The 25,195-nt window shown below is 45.9% G+C and overlaps 1 protein-coding gene across 1 annotated transcript in view; it reads left to right on the top strand.

Moving 5' to 3' along the window:
- CACNA1I (calcium voltage-gated channel subunit alpha1 I) overlaps positions 1-25,195 on the top strand; it is a 269,708-nt gene that overhangs the window by 104,311 nt on the left and 140,202 nt on the right. Inside the window, exon 2 of the mRNA XM_035128273.2 lies at positions 24,888-24,999. Coding sequence (XP_034984164.2) covers positions 24,888-24,999 — 112 coding nt within the window. The remainder of the gene's footprint in view (positions 1-24,887; positions 25,000-25,195) is intronic.

Below are 25,195 nucleotides of genomic sequence, written 5' to 3'. Positions count from 1 at the left end.
ACGAATGGGGCAAATGGCCGCACGCTTGCAAATTTCTCAACATCGAACGGAAACTGCGGCGGTTTTAGATAGGGTTTTGTCGACTTGCGGATTTTTAGATGGGGTTGCTTCGACTTAACAAATTTTTCCGTTTCCAATGCATTCCTATGGGAAATCGCGTTTCCAATAGCGCTTTTCGACTTACGAATTTTTCGACCTACAAAGGTGCCTTCGGAACGGATTAAATTTGTAAGTCGAGGCACCACTGTACCTTTTCTTTGCCTACCTTCTTGGTTGAAATCCGAATAGAGCATCTCAAAGCATTATCTGCTCACAGAGATAGAATATGATTTCATATCCTAGGGAACTCTCCATAGCCTATTGTGCTTACCTGGGAGGAAGACCCATTAAACTTAGTAACCCCACAAATATTGAATGTGCTTCCATCTGTGATCCATCGGAGAACCCTAAACAACCATTTTATTTCCTTGGCTTTCTCTTGATGACTTCTTTTATTTTGTGGCTGATGGATTTAGCTGTATTTTGGCTTTTAATATTTGTGGCTTTAAAATTTTTCCTGGCTTTTATTAATTAATTGTAGTTATTTTCTATTGCTTTTCCTCTGTGTGCCACCTTTGAGAGGGCTTTAGACTTCAAAGCTGTCTATAAATGTTTTATATACAATTAAAGAGGACTTACATAGACATGCAAAGGATTGCATCATTAATCAGACTTTTCACATGCCCCTTAGACATGGTAATCCCTAGTTGGTCATTTGAAATGGGGCAGAGGCCAAGGATGCAACAGGGGCTAGAGGGGGGTTGTGAGGAGGAGAAGCAGAATAAGGAAAGAGGAACATGATTTGGGTGGTAGTTTCGAGGCCCCTTTTCCCTGCAAATGACTATGAAGAAAAAATATGTGCACTATGAATACAAATTTCAGATAAGAAGCTTATAAATCAAGTTGGCAAATTACACAGACTCTGAAATCAGGACCAGGATGGTGAGTGCAGAATGTGAAAATAAATAAATAAAAATAAAATGAATAAGCAAGCCTAAAGTACTTGCTCGTATGAATAATAGGAGACTTCAGTTACCCAAATGAGTTGCTTGAGTGCCCATTATATGCTGTAAATCTCCTTGTGTAACAGTTCATTTTCTTGAAAGTAAGAGCAACAGTAGCACATTCCCAAGGTGAATTAGGATTTTCATAAATGTGTTACAGGTGAACAAGATGTAATATTTTCACATGTCCAGGTAAACTGAGTTGTAGCCCGATTGTTGGGGAAGAGTGGGGTTTGTAGGTTTTTTTAGTTGTCAGTCTGTTTGTCTCCTTGGCCCTGGCTGAGCTAGATTCTGAGCAGCATCTTGATTCCTCTTCTTATGGTCACTAGGTCAAGCTTTTGTCTGGGTCAGCTGGACCCTGGCTGCTGCCAAGATATTTGACAGCTCCATTAACTATACATGATTATGTCTTGTCGTTGTTCCTGATATACAGACAAGTTGAATACATAGCTCCAGTTCAAACTGAAGGTTTCCCCCACATAGAGAGACCATGATAACATGTGGTGCTGCCCTTGCAGAACTGTTGCAGCAGATGTACTAATTGCGAGAATTGGCTCCTCTGCACGATGGCTGTCTGCTTAGCTACAATGTTTTGTGCAGTTGTGGTGGCCCTTGTTCTGAGCTACTGTGAATACACAAATTGCCTCAGTCACATGGAAGAGGTAGTTCTCACAAGCAGTGCCTTTGCCTGAGTGTCAGTCCAGTGGCAGTTGCTTATACTGACTTGGTTTGCACATAATGCTAAACCATGGTTTATTAAACTATGTTTTGTTTAAATTGTAGCATGTGGTTGTATTCAACTAAGTATTACTCAGAGCAGACTCATTAAAATTAATGGACCTATATTACTGATGGCTTTTAATGTCAGTGGGGCTACTTTGAGTATGATTAGCATTGGCTACAACCAATACTGTTGTATGTGAAGCCTGTTCATCAGGTTAACTATGGTTTGTTTATCAACAAACAACAATATGAAGCAAGCGTTTCTTGTTGGCTGAGAAACTTTGGTTTGCTTTAACCCAACACCTTTTTCTAACCATAGTGTGTTTGACCATGCACCCCAGACACTCATCTGACTACAAAGGCCTGAGGCAAGAGCAGCTGGGAAATAAACCAAGCTTTGGAGAAACTAGCTATGATTTAAGTGATCATCTTTGGGACAAGTTGTCATTAACTTGTGGCTTGTTAAGTAATGGCATAAACCAGGCATCCCCAAACTTTGGCCCTCCAGATATTTTGGACTACAATCCAGGGGCGTAGCCAGGATGAAAATCAGGGGGGCAAGGGGCGGGACAAGGGGCGGGGCCAAGGGGCCAAGGGGCGGGGGCCACAGCGGGGGAAGGAAAGCTCCCTTCTCCCTTGCCAGCTTTCCCTCCTCCCCCTCCGCAATCGGCAGGGGCGAGGGGGCGCCAGGATCAGCCCAAAATCAGGCTGCTCCGACTCCCTCCTCCCCCTCCGTGATCGGCAGGGGCGAGGGGGAGCCAGGATCAGCTCGAAATCGGGCTGCTCCGACTCCCTCCTCCCCCTCCGCGATCGGCGGGGGCGAGGGGGAGCCAGGATCAGCCCGAAATCGGGCTGCTCCGATCCCCTCCTCCCCCTCTGCAATCGCCGGGGCAGGTGGAGGGAAAGCCCCAGAGCCGCGCAAAGCGGTTGTCTGGCTTCCCCTCCGCCCGCTCCACAGCCAGCCAGGGAAAAGGGAGACGGCACCGGGCAGGCAGCGGGGCAGGCTGGCCAGCGGCCCTGCTTCTAAGGGGGGCAATTGCCCCCTCCTGCCCCCCTGCCTACGCCCATGCTACAATTCCCATCTTCCTTGACCACTGGTCCTGTTAGCTAGGGATCATGGGAGTTGTAGGCCAAAACATCTGAAGGGCTGCAGTTTGGGGATGCCTGGCATAAACAATGGCCATTCTATACACATCTGAATAGTAGGAAGCCTTGATTTCCTCAGTCCAAAAGAGCTGTTTCCAGTTTTCAAGCTATTCTCTTCTCTAAACCATTGTCTGTAGAAATCCTTTTTCTAAACCACTACAAGCAGATATGCTTCAGGAATTGTGGATTGTCCTTTTCCTAACTTGCTAAGAATCAAAAGATAGTTTTCAGAAAAATTGGTAGATTCTCAGTAGCAGTGAAAAAAAATAAGGTCCTCCACTTATCTAGCTAGACTTATTTGAGAATTTTCGATTATAATTTCATAGTCATTGTCTCATGTCTTTAATATATTCTGCCTGCTGAGATATAATTTTGGCTCATCTTTGCCTGCCTTTAGGAGATCCTAGAAACTTCTAATCAGGCTGTAGTTTCAGGATGCCTGATATTAGTGCAGGCTTGCAAACAGCCACTTGCCTGGTCACTTGTGGTAAGTGAGAATTGCCTGAAGACAACTAAGCAGGGAAGCTTTTGTAAATGGGAAGACAGTCAACAGTTTAGGCCTCAAATGCATTTCATAGCTCACAACCTTTATGTAGAATATACAACATGGGCTCACCCTGTTACCTTCTCCAACCTGGTGCCTCCTACATGTTTCGGTCTACAATTCCCAACTTCCTTGACAACTGAACCTGCTGACTGTTGCTGATGGGAATCGGAGTTCTAAACATCTAGAGCAGGCATCCCCAACCTTCGGCCCTCCAGATGTTTTGGTCTACAATTTCCATAATCCCTGACCACTGGTCCTGTTAGCTAGGGATCATGGCAGTTGTAGACCAAAACATCTGGAGGGCTGCAGGTTGGGGATGTCTGATCTAGAGGACACCTAACTGGGGAAGGCTGCCATAGCAAAGGCAAATTATGCCACTGCTGAACAGCTCTGTTTCAGTGTTTCTGTGTTTTCATCTCTCATTAAGGACTTTGTTTCTGGAAGCCTTTCTAACTTGTTCCAGTGCCACCTTGTCTGGTGGGAAAATTGGTTTATGAGGCAGTTGATGACATGACTGGTGAAAACCTGCCTTTCTACATTGCTTGTCTTGCATTTCCTGATTGCACTGCATTATATATCCTGCTGTGTAGTCTCTTCTCCAAAAGCTGGAATTATGACTCTTTTAAAAATCTCATTTTTATTTCATTTTTTCCTGCTAAATTGCATTTGCACTAATAAAAGATAAAATAAAAAAAGAAATAAAAAGCAACTGGTGTGATCACTTTGGCTTCAAAGAGAAAACAATTAATTACAGGGCTGGTTTGCCAGGAGAGATCAGGAAATGATTGATTAATGGGCCAATTTCAGTAATGGCTGTGGCCCAGGAGGGAACAGGAAATGACTTATTAAAGAGCCATTTCAATAATGCCAGGAAAAAATAGGAGCCGCTTCACACACCACAAATTAGGAGAACCTTTATTGATTGAAGGCTGCAATCTAAGCAAGTGTTCTGGAGCACAATGGAACTTACTTTTAAGTAAAAGTAGTTATGTTCTTGCCTGTGGAGATGGGCATTGCGGGATCATTTTGGGGAATAAAAGATATATTAAACCCTGTGTAGAATTTAAACTTCCAACTTTAATGTCTGCTTTTAATTGCTTTTATCATCACCTAAAATATCCTATAAAGATATTACAGGATGTAAGTATTTTAAATAAAATTCATGATTATCTTTTGACGATGCACAGATATAGCAATAGTTGTTGTTGACGTCCTTCTGTCTTGGGAGAAAATAGAGGAGTGCACTTTGAGGGGTGAAGTCAAACTATTGGAGGTTGCAGCACCTGCTCACTGCTATGGAAACATGCCCTGACCGCCTGTCTCCAGACACTTTGATCGTCTGCAAGGGATTCCCACATGGCAGAGTTGATGTTGCCAGCCTTCATGTCACATTTGCAGGCATCTTTGTAACATGGAGTTGGTCTGCCAATGGGCTTGGTCTCCCCATAGAGCACGTCCCTGGAAATACTGCCCTCTTTCCTTCTGTGGACATGACCAAGCCAGCATAGATGTCGCTGAGGCAGGAGTTCAAACATGTTTGGAATGTGGGCTTCGGGAAGTACATTTGTTTGAATCTTTGCCCTGCCACGTCCCTTGTAGAAGGTGTCGAGGATTTGCACCTGACGGTTGTAAGTTGCCCACAATACAGCTCCACAAAGCAGCGTGCTCAACATGCAAACCTGGTAGACCTTCACCTTGGTATTGGACGTTAGCATTGCATTCTCCCATACCCTCTTGGAGAGATGAGCCATTACCGTAGTTGTCCAGTGCTAGACTAGGATCAGGAATACCAGCTTCAGATCCCCACTCAGCCATAAAGTTCACTGCGTGACTGTAAAAGATAGGCTGGATGCAGATAAGTGGTGGGAGGCACCAGCTGAGAAACCCCCACAGAAACCCCAAGGGAAGAAGGCTCAGTGCCAGGGGATAGGTGGTGGGATGATGATGAATGGATGGATGGTCAGAGGGAGGAGGAGAAGTTGGACTGGGAGGAGGAGGTGTTGGAAGCTGAAGAGGTAATAGGGTTTAGTGAACAGAACAAGTCTATGGCATAGAGCAGCCAGAATCAGAGGCAGAAGCAAAGGTCTCCCAGAACCCGTAGGGGTATGAAGAGGATGCAGCATAGACAGACAAGCCGTTGGAGTTTCAGATTGCTTGGGAAGGACCCAGAGGAAAAGGAGACTTAGGCAGCTGTGGCAGGGCGAGGACCTTCAGTCCTTGCAACTGACTCATTGGGGCAAGATCTACTGGTGCTGCCCAGGACTCTCTCCTGCTGTGAGTGCCCACAGGCCCTGTCCCTGCCTCCTTCCACCTGGTTTAGGGCGGGGCCTGGAAGGCCTCATAAAGGACTGCTGCCGCCGCTCTGCTGCTGGTGCTGCCCAGGACTCTCTCCTGCTGTGAGTGCCCACAGGCCCTGTCCCTACCTCTCTCCACCTGGTTTAGGGCGGGGCCTGGAAGGCCTCATAAAGGACTGCTGCCGCTGCTCTGCTGCTGGTGCTGCCCAGGACTCTCTCCTGCTGTGAGTGCCCACAGGCCCTGTCCCTGCCTCTTTCCACCTGGTCTAGGGCGGGGCCTGGAAGGCCTCATAAAGGACTGCTGCCGCTGCTCTGCTGCTGGTGCTGCCCAGGACTCTCTCCTGCTGTGAGTGCCCACAGGCCCTGTCCCTACCTCTCTCCACCTGGTTTAGGGCGGGGCCTGGAAGGCCTCATAAAGGACTGCTGCCGCTGCTCTGCTGCTGGTGCTGCCCAGGACTCTCTCCTGCTGTGAGTGCCCACAGGCCCTGTCCCTGCCTCTTTCCACCTGGTCTAGGGCGGGGCCTGGAAGGCCTCATAAAGGACTGCTGCCGCTGCTCTGCTGCTGGTGCTGCCCAGGACTCTCTCCTGCTGTGAGTGCCCACAGGCCCTGTCCCTGCCTCTTTCCACCTGGTCTAGGGCGGGGCCTGGAAGGCCTCATAAAGGACTGCTGCCGCTGCTCTGCTGCTGGTGCTGCCCAGGACTCTCTCCTGCTATGAGTGCCCACAGGCCCTGTCCCTGCCTCTTTCCACCTGGTCTAGGGCGGGGCCTGGAAGGCCTCATAAAGGACTGCTGCCGCTGCTCTGCTGCTGGTGCTGCCCAGGACTCTCTCCTGCTGTGAGTGCCCACAGGCCCTGTCCCTGCCTCCTTCCACCTGGTTTAGGGCGGGGCCTGGAAGGCCTCATAAAGGACTGCTGCCGCCGCTCTGCTGCTGGTGCTGCCCAGGGGAACTTGAAACAGCACAGAGTCCTTTTTAAAATGCCTTTTAAAGAATTTTTAATGTTTTTATCTTCTTTGGGGTGGTAGGTGGGAGGGATTTTTAGTTGGGTGTGGGAATCTGTTAAATTTTAGTGTATTTGTAATTTTTATTGTTTTTGGTTTTATTGTTTTATTGTGTTTGGGGTGGTAGGTGGGAGGGATTTTTAGTTGGGGGTGGGAATCTGTTAAATTTTAGTGTATTTGTAATTTTTATTGTTTTTGGTTTTATTGTTTTATTGTCTTTTTTGTGTTCTTCTTTTGTTGAGTTCTTTGCTGTTTTTTAGAGGTTTTATTTTGTTTTTAAGGGGAGGGGTCAGGGCTGCCCGGGAGGGGGTCCCAGCAAGCAAAATGGCTGGGGCAGATTCCACAGGGGGGGGTGCACTGGAACAACCGATCTCAGTGGTCACGGGTAGGAGGAGGAGTTACGCTAAGACCAGACCATGTCATTACCGAGGAGGCAGACTTAGTCGTTGTCTGAGGACTATCCCTGCCTCCAGGTCTGGTCCTGACCGGACGGATATTGGAATCAGCAAGGGATACCCACATGACCTGAAGGTGCTGCTGTGCAATGCCAGGTCGATGATGAATAAGACCACCGCCATTCACGACCTGATTGTGGATGGAGGATTTGACCTGGCATGTGTGACAGAGACCTGGTTGGAGGAAGCCGATGGGCCCGTTCTTGGCACTGCTTGTCCACCAGGTTTCTCTTATGCACAGCAACCCAGGCCATCTGGGCGGGGAGGGGGGGTTGCAGTGATTTTTAGGAAGTCATTAGTTTGCACCAGGCGTCCTATTGGGAAGACCCAGTTCTCTGAGTGCATGTTCTGGAAGTTGGGCAATAGAGGCAGTACAGGATTCCTTTTGGTGTACCGACCTCCCCGCTGCACCAAGGATTCCCTGCCCGAGCTGCTTCAGGTCGTGTCGGATGTGCTCCTGGAGACACCTAGCTTGGTTGTCTTAGGGGATTTTAACATCCATGCCGACACGACCTTACAAGGAGCCGCTCGGGACTTCGTGGAAAGCATGGCCACCATGGGGCTGTCCCTGAATAAGTCTGGCCCAACTCATAGCCGCGGACATGCCTTGGACTTGGTGTTTACCTCTATGGATGTTGGTGATCTGACATTAAGTAAAAGCGAAACAAAAGAAGTGCCATGGTCAGATCACTTTCTGGTGCAACTGGACTTCTCCGCAACCCTTTCCCTCTGCAGGGAGGCGGGACCGATTCGGATGGTCCGCCCCCGATACTTAATGGATCCAATTGGCTTCCAAAGAGTGGTAGGGGATGTTTTATCCCATGTCGATGGCCTTTCAGCTGATTCCCTGGTGGCCCGCTGGAATGCGGAGTTAACCAGCGCTATTGACTGTCTGGCTCCGAAGCGCCCTCTCAGATTGCATGGAGCCCGGACAGCCCCGTGGTTTTCCCCGGCGCTGAGGGCAATGAAACAGTCGTTGAGACGGCTAGAGCGCCGGTGGCGGAAAACTCATTTTGAATCAGACCGGACACGGGCTAGAGCTCAACTTCGAGCCTACCAAGTGGCAATGGCGACGGCGAAGAGGACCTTCTTCACCGTCTCCATCGCATCTGCAGAAAACAGCAGCAGGAGACTCTTCCAGGTGGTTCGCAATTTAGCGGAACCACCTGCTCCATCCGGGCCCAGTACGGGCCACATGATCTCCTGCAATGATTTTGCAAAGTTTTTTGCAGATAAAGTCGCTCAGATTCGGGAAGAGGTAGACTCCACCGTGGGAGCAGGGCCGGGGCGGGGGAGTGCTAGAGTCCTGTCTAGTCAAGTTTTGTGGGATCAATTTCAATCTGTTACCTCCGAGGATGTGGACAGGCTGCTTAGACGAATGAAACCAACCACCTGTCTCCTTGATCCTTGCCCATCCTGGCTTATAAAAGCTAGCCAGGAAGGGCTGGGCGATGGGCTTCGCGGGTTGGTAAATGCTTCTCTCCATGAGGGAGCCTTCCCAGACCCGCTGAAAGAGGCGGTTATTAAACCGCTTCTTAAAAAACCATCTTTAGATCCGGCCAATATGGCCAACTATCGCCCAGTCTCAAATCTTCCATTCTTGGGCAAGGTGATTGAGCGAGTGGTTGCGGAACAACTCCAGGCACGCCTGGAAGAAGCGGACCATTTGGATCCCTTCCAGTCAGGATTCAGGCCTCATCATGGGACTGAAACTGCCTTGGTCGCACTGGTCGATGATCTCCGGCGGGCTAGGGACAAAGGTAAGAGCTGTTTCCTTGTTCTGCTGGATCTCTCAGCGGCTTTTGACACCATCGACCATAACATCCTTCTGGACCGTCTAGAGGGCTTGGGAGCTGGGGGCACTGTCATGCAGTGGTTCCGCTCCTTCCTCCTGGGCCGTGTTCAGAAAGTGGTGGTGGGGGATGAGTGTTCAGACCCCTGGGCGCTCACTTGTGGGGTGCCTCAGGGTTCTGTCCTCTCCCCCATGCTTTTTAACATCTATATGCAGCCGCTGGGAGAGATCATCAGGGGGTTTGGGCTGGGTGTCCATCAGTATGCTGATGATACCCAGCTCTACCTCTCTTTTAAATCGGAACCAGTGAAAGCGGTGAAGGTCCTGTGTGAGTGCTTGGAGGCGGTTGGAGGATGGATGGCGGCTAACAGATTGAGATTGAATCCTGACAAGACAGAAGTACTGTTTGTGGGGGACAGGAGGCGGGCGGGTGTGGAGGACTCCCTGGTCCTGAATGGGGTAACTGTGCCCCTGAAAGACCAGGTGCGCAGCCTGGGAGTCATTTTAGACTCACAGCTGTCCATGGAGGCACAGGTCAACTCCGTGTCCAGGGCAGCTGTTTATCAGCTCCATCTGGTACGCAGGCTGAGTCCCTACCTGCCCACTGACTGTCTCTCCAGAGTGGTGCATGCTCTAGTTATCTCTCGCTTGGACTACTGCAATGCGCTCTACGTGGGGCTACCTTTGAAGGTGACCCGGAAACTACAACTAATCCAGAATGCGGCAGCTAGACTGGTGACTGGGAGCGGCCGCCGAGATCACATAACACCGGTCCTAAAAGACCTACATTGGCTCCCAGTACGTTTCCGAGCACAATTCAAAGTGTTGGTGTTGACCTTTAAAGCCCTAAACGGCCTCGGTCCGGTATACCTGAAGGAGCGTCTCCACCCCCATCGTTCTGCCCGGACACTGAGGTCCAGCTCCGAGGGCCTTCTGGCGGTTCCCTCATTACGAGAAGCCAAGTTACAGGGAACCAGGCAGAGGGCCTTCTCGGTAGTGGCACCCACCCTGTGGAATGCCCTCCCACTAGAGGTCAAAGAGAACAATTACCAGACCTTTAGAAGGCATCTCAAGGCAGCCCTGTTTAGGGAAGCTTTTAATGTTTGATGGATTTCTGTATTTTAGAATTTCTGTTTTTTTGGAAGCCGCCCAGAGTGGCTGGGGGAACCCGGCCAGATGGGCGGGGTATAAATAATAAATTATTATTATTATTATTATTATTATTATTATTATTATTATTACTACTGGGAAGAGTTGCTGTGCTCACTAGGCCTGTGCTGTTTTGTTTCTTTGAATAAAAAGTTAGCTTCACTGGTAGTTTGTGAGCTATTGCTGACCTGCTCTTGAAACCCACCCTGACAGTGAGTTTGGATCAGTAACAATCACTAAGTCTATCCTACCTGGAAGGGTTGTTATTCGGATAAAAAGTGGGGGGAGCCAATGAGCACCTTGGAAGAAATATGGGATATAGTAGATGTAATAAATAATGTCCTGTAAAAACAAAAGTTGGTAACCCCCCTGCATAAGGCAACTTCATCTGTTCCTAAGCGACTTGGCTGTGGATGTGAATGAATTGAAGAGGGAGGAGGAAAAGCACTAAAAATAACGTGGAGGGATAAAATGGATTGGAAGTCCCACACCTGCAACTTTAGAAAGGGTGGCTAGGGAGAGAAAGAGCAAACTGCGGAAGAAACCCAGAAAAACGGGAAGAGAAAGATCACTCTTCATACCAGTGCTAAACTTTGGAGGGATGAGGAGGCAGGGAATGGCCTGGAGGAGGAAAACTGGGAACTTTAAAATGCACAGAGTCAGCAAGGAGGCAGCTGAAGATCTAATTAGAAGCCCATTTCTGTCAAACTTTGCTGGAGTCAACACAGAGTTGCATCACTGTTAAAGGAGGCTGTCAGAAACAAAACAAGCAAAGCACGGGGAATCCCCTTCAGCGATTATGTGAGCATGCACATGAATTTATCCAGGCCAAACGAAATATCCTTTACACATGAAAAATTCAAGAAGTGTGGCTAATGGAAGAGACTAACTTTGCCAGCTGAATAGTCTGAGGGATTTTAGGATGCTCAAAAAGGCTGAACAAATAGCTAAATATATTAGGACAAATACTAATCATTTAATAGAAAATGAAGTTACCTGTTAGGCTGTAAAGCAGGCAGGCGGTCAAAGATGATAATGATATATCAGCAGAGCTAAGACACTCCTTAGCTCTTGGTTCTTCCCCTCATCAAACAGAATGAGTACAGAAATACCTACAGTATTTCAGTAGTTATTCTTCTCTGGGTGATGCCCTCAGGTAAAGGTGCTTTTTGCTGCTGTGCTGATCTCACAAAGGAAGGATGCATAACAACCAAAGTTCAGAATTTGAATTGGGCTCAGCCTCATTGTATGGGTCTGCCAACTGGATTATTTTCCAGCCACAGGTGTTGATAGAAAGAAAGCCAGCTTCTTGTATAAATCCCGGCTTGGTATTTTATTTAAAAAAAAATACTTTGGTACTGGGCCAGGGCTAGACAATGGCCAATTCATGACCAGCCAATTCATGACCAGCCAATTCATGACCAGCCAATACATTTTGCTCCATAGGATAGATCAGCAGATCATTATTCATGCTTGCCCCATTGAACGTACTGGGACTCGACTTCCAAGTAAACATGCATTGCAAATCCTGAAGACTGACACCAGCTAAGGTGGCCAGATGCAAAAGGGAACAGTACAAGAAGAACTCTGCTGGATCTGTCCAAAGGCCTATCTAATCCAGCATGGATTTCTCATCCTAGCCAATCAGTTGCCTATGGAAAGCCTAAAAGTAGGGCCTGATCGCAACAGTGCTCTCTCCACTTGTGATACCCCAGCAACTGTTTTCCAGAGGCATGCTGCCCTCAACAGTGGAGGGAAAACGTAGCCATTGTGGCATTGATAGCCATTGATAATCTTATCTTCCAATAACTTTGTCTAATTCTGTTTTAAAGCCATTCACGTCGGTGGCCATCATTACATCTTATGAGTGTGCTGTATGAAAAGGAAACACACTGTGTACAAGATGGAGGTGTTGCTTATAATGCAATCCAAGGCAAGGCCTGGATTACAGAAGAGAGATCTTGAGAGGGTGTGGCGGGCATAGCTAATACTGAGCTAGTCTGACTATTGAGGCAGCTTCCTAAGTTCCTGTGCTCTGGCAGAAGGTATGAAACGCTCAGCTGGAATACACCATTCACCAGTTCCGTCATCTAAAGTCCCACTAACTGTCATCACCTCAGCCTGATCTGTGCCAAGTTTTCTTTTATTGGCCCTCATCCAGCACATTACTAATTCCGGACAACAGCTTAGGGATTCCACTGCTTCACTGGTATTTGAGAAAAATGAGAACTATTACGAGGAGTCATCAGCATACTGATGACACTAAACCCCAAATTCCCTAATAACCTCCAACAGTGGTTTAATGTGAATGTTTAAAAGCATATGGAAGAAGACAGAACCACAGGGCAATTCCCAAAGCTTAGAACAGGAGTTCCCCCCCAACAACGCTTTAGGGCCATTTGGCAGTAGGAAAAGGGCATTTCTCATTTTTAGAGCACATGTTTTGCATGCAGAAAACCCCACATTCAGTCCCTGCTGGCATCTACAGTTAAAAGAATCAGGTAGCAGGTGGCATGAAAGACTGAGACCCTGGAGAAGATGCTGCCAGCTAGAGTGGGCAGCAGTAGACTAGATAACTAACACTGACCAAATATAAGGCAGCGTCCTATGTTCTTCTGAAACCTACAGAAACACTGCAGAGCAACTCCCATCTATTTCCAATCCAGCCAGGTGATCTGAAAGGATATCGTGGTTGATGGAATTGAAAGACCTTGACAGGTTCAGAAGGCTAAACAAGGGCACACATGCACATTGGTAAAGGGCATTCACCAGTGCAACCCAGGCAAAGGATGGAATGGTGTCTCTCTCTACCCATTCCATTTACAAAAGCCTACTGGACTAGCTGATGCATCTTACTTCAACACTGACCTGGAGCAGCTGGCGGGCTTAGGGCAGGTCAAACAGCGAACACGGCTCCCTGCTTCTCCCAGCCCCTGTTTAAAGGGGTATGGCACTACTTTAAATGTAGAGTGCGGATGGGGCCATGTCAGAGTCAGCCCAGAGGTATAAATGAGGTAAGTGACTTTGACAATGTGCTTGCTCAAACCACAGAGGTTGGAAAATGTTTTGTCTTGGTCTCCACTCCCCACCCAGTTGCAGAGGAGTGAGGGGACCTGAAGTCTGCTGAAAGCCTAGTCCCTGCCCCCCTCACAACCACTGCCCTAAGTCCATAGGCCAGGGGTTCCCAACAAAATTTTCTCGAGGACCCCTCATCGAGCCGCTATTGTGACAAGGACCCCCATTAATTCCTAATCCTAAATCTAATTCCTAATTCCTAATCTATTTTTTCCAGTAAGCTTAACACTGATCTTGGAAGAGTTAGGTTCAAGGGACACTGACAAGATCGGTTCGAGAGTCACTGACTTACTTGCTTGAACATCAAATGCATTATCTTCCTCTTCATCTGTAGGCCTTTGTCGTTTTAACGAACCACTTTTTAACCAACGGTCCATTTTTAACTATGCGAACTGTAGCTTCCGCGAAAAACAACGCTTTGTTTACAAACACTACTGTTTTGCAAAGAGGCAGCGCGCGCCAGGGAGGAGGGAGGGGAATGGAGAAGACAGGGTACCTGCGCAGTAGCGCACAAATGAAGCCGACGCGTGCAAAGCATCTTGGGGAGGTGAGCGTTAGTAGAATGCGCGCGCTGCCTCTTTGCAAAACAGTAGTGTTTGTAAAGCGCCACCTAACGGCATACAGCAGAACTACTGCCTCTATCTAATTCTAGTTTTGCGCTAAACTCTGCTCATGCAGGAAGCGGCCAAAATAAAAAATCTGTTAACATACGAAATATATTTAATATATTTTTTATTCTAATAGCATCTTGCGGACCCCTCTGGCATAGCTCGCGGACCCCTGGGGGTCCGCGGACCACCTGTTGGGAACCACTGCCATAGGCAAAGAAAGCCTTTGTCTGCAAGAGAAGGGTATTTGGGAAGGAAAATAAATTAGGCATTCCTATTCACTCAGACTGACAGATTCGGACTACGCTGGTGGTGGAGGATTTGTCATGCTGTCACCTGTATTGTATAGAAAACTGGCCAGGATAAGAGAGAAAGGGAGAGAAAGAGAGAGGACAACGGGATGAGTAGAAATGGTGGAAAGGCAGCCACGGGAGATGTGGCAGAGACCTTCACTGCCTAGTATTGTCTGATGATTTAACATTCACACCACAAGCTATTACTTCTGCTCCAAATGAAATATTAACTGTCCTGCGGTAAAGTCAAGGCATCCTGTTCCTTGTCTAGGTTCTTATATGAGAAGAGAGACAATAGAGGGCCAATTAAGCTACCAAGGATGCTTTGCTGTACTTTATTTTGAAAACTGGTTGGGAAAAAGAAATCCACGTTTGTTAGTCAGTTTTCAGGAGATGTCTGAAAGTAGGCAGGGATTATTCTTGCTGAGCCTCTACTGGCAGGGAGTTCCACAGGGCAGGGCCCATCACATGAAAAGCTTGGTCTTAGTAAAGGCTGAGCAAACTCTAGCAGTGCCCCATCAGAGGATCTCCATGACTGAAGTGAAGCATAAGGAATCAGGTGGTCCTTAAGACACTATGTGGGGTTTTGTGAATTAAGACATGCATAATTTTGCTGTGCGTGTAGATGCTTTGTGCTATACCCGTGATGAAAACTTTTCTAGAAGAAAGGCCTTGGTGGGCTAGTTGCTGCCCATCTATTGCTCCTCTCTGGTCCAATAATCCAATCAGGAAGGTCATTTAGTCACTTTATATTACAGGTAGCAGAATTTGGATTGAGACCCAGTGCTTTGTGTGATGGCTGTTCCTAACAATTCTTAAATTTAGTACTTGTAAATAAACCTCAGATATGAATTAATTGTGCTGTGGGTCTCATATGATTTGTGCTGTTTGTGTGTGTTTTTGTAGATGTTTGTCTCATTAAAATACACATGTTGTTGTTTAGTCGTTTAGTCGTGTCCAACTCTTCATGACCCCATGGACCAGAGCACGCCAGGCACTCCTGTCTTCCACTGCCTTCTGCAGTTTGGTCAGACTCATGTTTGTAGCTTTGAGAACACTGTTCAACCATCTCGTCCTCTGTCGTCCCCTTCTCCTTGTGCCCTCCATCTTTCCCAACATCAGGGTCTTTTCCAGGGAGTCTTCTCTTCTCATGAGGTGGCCAAAGTATTGGAGCCTCAGCTTCACGATCTGTCCTTCCAGTGAGCACTCAGGGCTGATTTCCTTCAGAATGGATAAGTTTGATCTTCTTGCAGTCCATGGGACTCTCAAAAGTCTCCTCCAGCACCATAATTCAAAGGCATCAATTCTTCGGCAATCAGCCTTCTTTATGGTCCAGCTCTGGGGGGCCAAATTAGCACTGGCATGTATTTTAAAGTTCAAATGATTTTTTAGCCAGTTAGATCCGGTGGAATGCAAAATGCTGGAAGTTTCTGGCTACATTCGGTATGTAATTTAAGGGTTAGTTCTGTTCCGAGTGTTAGCTACCCAAGGGGTGTTTGTGTTGTTGTGGAGGAGCTTTTCCTCTGTCTGTTTGGTTGAATGTCTGAAGTAAAAAAGTATTAAAAACATGTTTCTCTTCAATTGATCTACTGCTTCTGCTCTGTTTTCCTCAGTTAAGTGTTATCAGGATTTCTTTTCTATCTGGATTCCGTCTGCATTATTTAAGTAATTTTTTTTAACACAAAAAAAGATTGTTTGAAGTTGGCGTGCGTCTAAGTGAGGATATGAACCCAGCTTTTCCAGGTCTAAGTATAGCATTCATTGTACTGGATCACAATGTTCACACCCATGAACCAAACTACTAGGAAACGATGAAAAGTTTTTTTTAAAAAATAGATTTGGGGGGGGGGGTTAGCTCAGGCATATGTTACCGAATTTGATGCTGATGCACATATGCATCATCACTGTTTTATGTTCACTCCCCATTTATGACCTGTAATGTTCCTGGGACTCTTTAAGTGTCTCAGATGTTATGGCTTTTAGCAGTTGACAGCCCCAAGCTCTACAACATATATTTCAGAATAGAAATGATGGCCTTATTAAGAGTCACAGCTGGATCCTAGCCAATCACTAGCTGAGGGGAGAAGCAAGAGGCGATTGGCAGTAATTGTCACCAAAATGGAAAGGGAATTATGAATCTGGTTCATACATGTTCTTTCAGATGGAACCAACTGCAGTGAGTTTTCACCGAGAAATTAAAATTAATGGTCTTCCTTTCCGGACCATCATTTTATTTATTCATTTGTATTATGTGGGAATAAGGTGCTGAGCTACTGGAGCAGAACCAATGCAGTAGAGGACTAAGAGAAAAGTAGGAGGGGAGGCGTTTGATCCAGAAAGAAGAACTGCAGAAGGGTTTTCAAATGGAGTGTGTAAATTATGGTTTAATTGGAGCAGTCCATCTTCCAGTCACAAGTTATTATAAAACAAGACATAAACCTTTGTTTCCTTAAGGACACCTACAAACCTAAGTTCACCTACAAACCGACGGTATTTTAGGAAGAAACTTCCCCTCAGGGTGAGTGATTACATAATCGTTCACAATAGGGTTTCTTGCAAGTTCCTGTGAACCATCTGGAGCACGGCATCACCAGAAAGAGGATACTGGTCCAACAGACAGACAGTCTAATCCAGTGTGACAATTCCTGTGTTCTTGGCTTTGATTATTTACTTATTTTAAATACTGCCCACCTATGACGACCAGCTCCGCCTCAAAAGGCCGCCAACTTCTGTATGCCTCTGGGTTCCAAAATACAGACTGATAACGAGAGGAGGAGGAGGAAAGGAAGGAAGGAAGGGAGGAGAGAGGGAGGGATTTAGCAGGACAGAGAAAAAGATTAACAGCAGGAACGTAGACGGCCAGGATGGTGGGAGCGAGAAAAGGAACGTTCATTGCTAATTAGAAAACTCGAACTGAGGAAAGTTAATTAGTAATGAAACTTCTGACTGAATGATGTGGATTTTGAATACCGGCTTTGTCAGAAGTTGAAATTAATTACACGCTTAGATACAGGAGAGGGTTTGGGGGTCGCGAAGGGGAAGAGAAATAGAAAGGGGTGGAGAACGAGATACAGCAAAAAGCAGGATTATAAACCTGGTTCAAGTTTGTTGCCGTGGTGACTAGAGATAGTCCCTGTGGCTGGCAGTGGTGAGACACATTGAAGGAAGCAGATAGTTATAATTAACCCTTTCTGAACGCTCCTGATTCCGGCGTGTGTGTGTGTGTGTGTGTGTGTGTGTGTGTGTGTGTGTGGATGGGACATGGAGAGAGATTTACGAAGTTCTATTTTTTCTCATTTGACTTCTTTTATCTCTTGTCATTCCTTTTGGACATGCTGGAATTGGTCATCTAAATATTTAAGCCCCTCCATGACTGATTACTGCTTTTCATTCAATTTATGTTAAATTTTGCCTGTGGTGCCACACCACAGGCTAAAGGGTGTGTGTGAAAGTCACCCACTGCCCCATAGGGACAGCAGAAGATTCTGACAAAAACAGGAGTAGAAATTGTCCAGAACGAAGATCGATTCAGCAAATACAATTGGTATTCACTGTCTGCAAACGATACATAATCGATTATGTCTCCGTGCCCAAATTCGCATTGTGTTTCCTCTGAAATGAATAGGGTGGAATAGTGTAATGGCAATGTAACTTATGTAACGACTGTAATTCATTACGTAATTTATGTAATTTCACCACAGCAGACAGCAAGATGAATAACATAGTTTTTGGCAGAAACCCAACAGCAGCAGAATGGAAACAGAGCTGTGTGTGTGTCGACCACAGGGTGGAACAGAAAGTGATGCCCAAAGTTACTTGAGAAGAGGGATTTATTGTTAAAATACTTAGAACTGTATCTCTGTGAGGGGAATAGGGGTCTCCTAACAACTCCCAGGACCCGTAACAAACTACAGTTCCCAGGATTCTTTGATGGAAGCCAGGACTGTTTCAAGTGGCATGATAATGCTTTAAAGGTATTGTGCAAATGGAGGCTTAGCATAGCAGAAGAGCTTTGCTGGAGCAGACCAATGGCCTATCTAGTCTAGCATCTTGTTTCTCACAGTGGCTAGCCAAGTGGCCCTGGAAGTCCACAAGCAGCAGAATAGCCTCTTCCTGCTCTCTCCATCTCAGATGAAGCATTTAAAAGGAATTGTAAAAAATAATAATAATATATATACGACTTGAAAAATCTATTAGTTTCCAACCCGTTTACTCACTATTTTTTAAAGAGAAAGTCTCATTGAAATCAATGGAGCTTACTTCTGAGTCGACATCACAGGATTGCACTGTTGAAAAGGCTTCATGCTTCCATGTGACTGTCAAAGTTAGATGGTGTCTGCTGCTTAAGTAACTGTTGAGAAGATCCTGCTGATCTGACTCGTTTTGTAGTTATGTATCTGTCCTGAGGTTTATATATTTGGTATAAATTAAAATAAAGTTACACCAATGTTATCCTGGTCACCTATCTGCATTTCACCATTGAAGTATTCATTCTGCATCATTAGACTGCCAAATAATAGTCTGGAATGCTTTTTTTACAATCTAACACAGAAAAGAGAACTGGTGCACAGTGTATTGCTGCCTCTCCTGAGCAAAATGCAGGGCAGAGGACCATTGAGTTTGGCTGCTGAAACATTCCTGGACAAAAACCGAAGCCAAGGCAGATCAGGTTCCGCTACCAGCTTCTCTTCCCTGAGGGAACGTACATATGTTTGTTCCAAGCTTTTGGTGGATGGAAACTGGAACTGTTCCTGTTTTGCAACACCAGTAGGAATTCAAGATGTCAGGACAGTTATGTTGAAAGGAGTTCCTCATTTTATGGTTTCTTATTTTAGAACTTAAGAGGGTACACTGTAAATTATGTATAGACCTTCTATGAGAAATGTAGAACTTTCTGGAACTCCATACATAGATTGGAAAAATGGAGCAGAGGGCAGGGAGCTGTATATTTCAAGAACTTATGGAGAATCTCTCTCAATGAGTCTTCTTCTCACAGATGCATCTTAATTGCACTTCTCCATGGGATTTCCTCTCCTTCCCACAATGTCCAGAGTTAATGGGGCAGGTTTTGCCCCGCCATGGTAACATCCCTAAGTGTCTGCCCTTTCCTCTCTCCATAGTGTTGAGTAAAGCAATCACTTAAATGGGCAAAAGAAATGGGGTATGTTTGTGGACCTCACTGGGGTGGGGGCTCAATCCAGTACTATGCATACATGTGCGGGAGCAGGTGGTGCAGTGGTCTAAACCATTGAGCCTCTTGGACTTGTTGATCGTCCAACCAGATATACGCTAAGGGTGTTTGCTTTTCTGCATTCATGGTCTTAAACTGAATCAGGGCAGGTAGGTAGCCGTGTTGGTCTGAGTCGAAGCAAAATAAAAAAATTCCTTCAGTAGCACCTTAAAGACCAACCAAGTTTTTATTTTGGTATGACCTTTCGTGTGCATGCACACTTTGTCAGATACACTGAAACAGAATCCACCAAACCCTTATGTATATTCAGAGGGTGGGGGTGCAGTCATCAGCAGTTGTTAACAGCCATCCAAAGGTTTACCACTCCCATCAGCCCATCACCCATTCCCATCACCCCCACCCCCACCCTCTGAATATACATAAGGGTTTGGTGGATTCTGTTTCAGTGTATCTGACAAAGTGTGCATGCACACGAAAGCTCATACCAAAATAAAAACTTAGTTGGTCTTTAAGGTGCTACTGAAGGAATTTTTTTATTTTGAATCAGGGCAGTTACATGAAATTCAGTCCCATTATATTCAGTAGCATGTCCATCCTTTACCATTTTAGGATTAGGACATAAGGCTGCAAGCACATCTGTTTGGAAGGAAGCAGGTACGTAAATGTATTCAGGAATGAACTATCAAGTTGCATTCCTCTATTTGCTTCTCCTTATATCTTGCTCAGCCTATTTGCTATTCCCACTGAGCAACAGACTCCAGTGTATCTTAAATCTTCCTCAAAACTGTGCATTCTAGTAAAACCCAGTCTCCTTTTATCTGTATAGATGTTGATTGTAATATTCATGGGTTTCAGTAGCTCTTTACAAGGAGGAATAATAGGGGCTTTATTCTCATTTCAATGAAATTTAAATGTATAAGCTACAAAACAAAGGGCATTAAAGCACTTTCATTGAATTTAGGGCTGCTTGCCAGTGCAATGGCAATTTAGAAAACTTTTAGCAGAAATGTAAATCTGGATTTAGGATAGTTTAGTCTGGGAAGGGGAAAAATCAGTGCAGGATTATAGAGAATAAAAAGGAGTGTAAATAATAATCCATGCTTTTGTGTGTTCCCAGTGCTTCATAATATACAAAGAGAAGTGGCATTTAGTGAAATCTGCAAAGTCATTTTGGGCGGTTGGGGGAGGGGAAACTACCAGAAAACTACAATAAAATGACTCTGAGTCTCTGGCTATTGATTATTAGGCATTATCTTGGTATGAGCCTCCAGAAATGAATGTTTTGCCATTTAGTCTGATAAGCATCTGCAAGGGCAACATGCAGCAGCTAGGAAAACAATTACAAGGGCTATCAATCCTCATGCTTTAGGATGTTTACTGATTACCAGCTGGGGCAAAGAAACATATTTTCCCCCTAGTTAAAGTGTAGCATAATTAAGCCCATCGTGGAAGTTACATCCAGCTTTGGTCACTGTTGGGAGCGAAATAACAGTTTAGATGAACGAGTGATCTGTTCCTTCCAGTGTGGCAATTGGAAGAAATTAGTATCCCTAATTTCTTGTGAAAGAGAGGAAGAGAAGAATCATTTGAAAGCAATCTAGTTTTCATTGGCCCCCACTGTAGAATAGACAATTCCTCCAAATCAATCTTTCCTCTCTAATTTCTTCTTCTATTGCTTCAATGTGGGCATATACCTCAAGCAGGCACATCTTCCTCATTTGCTGTTGAGAAATGATTCACAGAATTTTGGATGCAGAAAGGGGCAACCAAAATGCCTAAGGGTCTGAAGCAACTCCCCTATGAGGAAAGAGTTTTGGGGAGAAAGGCAAGTAATTGTGCATGGTATGGAGAAAGATACAGATAAAATTTCATTATTATTATTATTATTATTATTATTATTATTATTATTATTATTATCAAACAGAAACTGAGGGGCATCCTGTGAAGCTGAATGATGGGAGATTCATGATAGACAAAAAAATAAGTGTTTCTTAAAGCAGCACATAGTTAAACTGTGGAACTTGCTACCACAATATGTGGTAATGGCAGGGCCGGCGCGTCAATTTAGGAGAGCTAGGCAGCCGCCTAGAGCGCCGAACTGGAGGGGGCACTGGCCAGCCAGGCCCCCCAACCCCCGCCACCGCCCACCGCCCTCCCACGGCGCGCCTGTGGCTTTCTTTTGGATTTCCCCCCCTGAGCGCGCCTGTGGCTTCCTTTTGTTTTTTTCTTTCTGAGGCTGCTGGGTGCCTGGGCTGGGCTGGGGGCCTGGGAGGAGGTGAGGGGCAGGCTAGGCTAGCAAGGCGCCACGTTATTGGCTGGCTGGCGTGACGCCCCTCCCTCCTAACTTGCCTCCAGGCTCCAGCCCTGGAAAACTTTAGCACGTGTGCCAGCCATTGCCGAACGGGCAGCAGCAAGAGGCAACCGCGCTGTGGCTTCCTTTTGGATTTTCCCCCCTGAATGCACCTGCAAGCGGCGCCAAGGATGCCCTTCTTTGCTGGTTGGGTGCAGGAGTTTAAACAAAGCTATTAAAGAACCTTTTAAAAGCCAGAACCTTCCTGGGCACATAAATCGTTGACATTTTCTCTTCCCCCCCCCCAACGCACAGCGTTTGCCTGCGCAGGATTCCAGCATTCCTGCTCTTTCCTTGTACGAAATAAAAGCATAGACACATGAAAATCTCCCCCACCCGACTTTTCTTTCTCATAATTAAGAGATGTTTCCTTTATCCCTCCCTCCGCAGTTAAAGCAAACACCAGTCTCGGCCCCGACCCCTTGTGGCGCAGGCTGGTATCGCAGCCGCGGTGACCTCGGCCGCCTCCGCCCAGCTGAGGGACGCTAAACTTTTCTTTTTTTGTTGTTGGGGGGATTCACTAGCTAATCAACCATGCAGGAGCTCTGAAGAGGAGAATTGTATGGCGCTGGTGTTTTGCAGCACGCTTCCTGTTGCGGTATTTCCATCCATTGGGTACTTTAAAATTTTTGAAATTAGAGGCTGCCTTACCCATGGGATTGCCCCTCCATTAAGAATTAGATTAAGAGGTCCCCTCTGGAGCAAGTTCAAGTTCCATCTAGCACAGCATCCTGTTCTCACAGGGGCCAACAAGATGCCTGTAGGAAGCCCTCAGGCAGGAGGACATGAGTGCAACAGCACTCTTCTTGCTTGTGGTTTTCAGCAACTGGAATTCAAGAGGCATGCCACCTTCAGTACTGGAGGTGGAAGAACCTGTTATTTTAGACCCTCGTCAGACCCTAGTCAAGGCAGCTCTTCAAATAGCTGAAGATGGCTTATCGCATACTGCTTAATAATCTCTTTTCCAGGTTAAAAATCATATGCAACTCCTTCAGCTTTTCTACATAGGATTGGATATTCTGGTTCTTCACCACCTTTGCTGGGTTCCTCTGGGCACTTTGTCCAGACAGCAATTCTGTAACACTTTATCTGGGAGTCAATCCCACTGAACTCAGCGGTGTTTACTTCTGCATGGACATGCAGAGGAATGCATTGCAAGTATTAAGCCTGCCATGCTGTAGTGAGCAAGTTTGATGAAATACAAGGCAAAGTGTCTTGGAAACAATAACTTCAAATCATTACATTTCCATAAAACCCAGACAGAACACCTTTGCATTGAAATATTCTCATTTCTCATCAAATAGCAGGAAATGCTATTTAAACGCGCAAGTAAGACACCTGCAATAATATGTTTGCATAACCCCACGGAATCGCCATACTGTGCTGTTGCTATGCTGACTGCAAGATGAGGGGCAGCGGCAGCGGCGTGAGTGGGCTTTTGGGAGGGGGTGGGTCCGGCCCCCCACAAGGTCTGAGGGACAGTGGACTGACCCCCTCCTGAAAAAGTTTGCTGACCCCTGCGGGGGGGGGGCAGAAGGTGATCTCGCCTAGGGCGCAAAAAACCCTAGCACTGGCCCCGGGTAATGGTTGTTGCCAACTTGGACAGCTTTAAAAGAGAATTATTCAAATTCAGGTTAAGGCTATCTATGGCCACTAGTCAGGATGACCTCCAGGTCAGAAGCAGTATGCCTCTGAAGACCATTTGCTGGGGAGCAACAGCAGGAGAGAGAGAGCTATTGCACTCATGCCCTGCTTGTTGACTTCCCAGAGATATCTGGTTGGCTACTGTGGAAAACACGATGTTTGATTAGATGAGCCTTTGCTCTGATCCAGCAGTTCTTAAGAAATAAAAGATTGCACAAAAATGGAAATGCCAATAGAAGGGGACAGGGTTCAAAACATTGGGATGTATTGATAATGGATGAATGAATTCACCAAATTAGAAGTCAACACAGGAGGCAGAAATCCATTTTTTTTTAAATGGAAGCCTCATGGCCAGTGCAGTAACTCAGAGCAGGGCTTTTAGTGTGGCTGTCCCTTTCCTGTGGAATAGCATTTCTGTTGAGACACAACAGGTGCCCGGTATCTGCACTTTCCAGAAACAACGGATGGCATATTTGTTTCCAACAAGCTTTCCCAATTGAATGAACGTGTCACTGCCATGGGTGTCTACTTTGTATTGTTTTTAACATTAATTTGCTGTTATTTTCCATGCTGTTTTAAACTGGTTTTTAGCTGTTTTTATTATAGTTTGTACTTTGCCTTGTATGTATGTGGAAGGCAATTAATAATAATAATGTTTGGAAGCAGAACCTCTGAACTTGGCCCTCTTCAGGCACTGTCAAACTCATCACAATGATCACTCAAGGGAGGAGAGCCGCACTATGCACATTTGCCTTGGCCCTCTCCAAGGCCGCTCACACAGGCTGTTCCCATGAGCTGAAACCTACATACATTTGGCAGACTCATTAGCTGCAGACAGGGCCTCAACCCATGGAAGTGGTTGGCATGGGGTGTTAACACACAACCTCGCTAGTCTGCCAATGGCATGAAGAGGGTTTATATGTTTGTACCAAGTGCGTTGAATGAGACTGCTTTTGGTTGATGTTGTTTGATGCTAAGTGCACCAACATAAATGTGAGGAGAATTGTAACTGTAAGTTCTAAGATATTTTGTCATTGGTGGGGCAGGGGGGAGGGTTGTTTATTGAGTTTTCTTAATGGGCGATATGGGGGGAAAACAAATTGATGCTACAAAAAGAGGGGAAAGAACCCTACTCATATAAACCTACTGTTCTGATGTTCTTTCCAGCCTATGCATACAGAATGTCATAAAGATGTGTTTATTATATCTGGTTTTAAAAGGATTTATCAGATGCTTAGAAATTGATGCTTGCGTTTTTTCAGGTTGAATATTGCATTCAGATTTGCATTTATACAGGACTTTGCTTTACTCTATGTGATTTCCTCCTTCCTCCAACAGCAACCTGGAGTGGTTTTACTCAGGAACAGATTTACCACCTGATGTATATATTCCTATGAAGTCCCTTTGGTCCGGTGGTGTACCTGCTGCATAGTCTGAAGTGAGGTGTTTGAGAGATTTGTTTTTGTTGCGTATGGGATTTGTGTGTGTGTTTCAAATGTTTTTATTCTGCCAGAACTTGGACTTGGTTGCACTCTTTCTGGCTGAGTGTTTTTCCTTGACTTTATTTCTTCCTCGCACTTGGTTTGAGTTTGTCAGTATGATGGTGATCCTACTGAATTGTGTGACCCTTGGGATGTACCAGCCTTGTGATGATATGGACTGCCTCTCCAACAGATGTAAAATTTTGCAGGTAGGTAACTCCTCCTCCATAATGGCAGTAGGTGAACCACCATGTTGCCCCCTCTAACCCACCCGCTTGGGGTTTCTCAGACTGCCAAGCCACTCTTGCTTCAGAGTAGACTGGTGAGCCCTTTGTTCTCAAAACTCAGGAGCCTGGTTTGTCACAGGACCTTCCTGTGGGCTTCTACCATCTCCCTTCCTTTGCC

The sequence above is a fragment of the Zootoca vivipara genome, chromosome 10 (assembly GCF_963506605.1).
Source record: "Zootoca vivipara chromosome 10, rZooViv1.1, whole genome shotgun sequence".
Classification (NCBI taxonomy): domain Eukaryota; kingdom Metazoa; phylum Chordata; class Lepidosauria; order Squamata; family Lacertidae; genus Zootoca; species Zootoca vivipara.
Note: the sequence above shows the minus strand (reverse complement) of the source record. Positions and strands in the feature narration are given on the sequence as shown.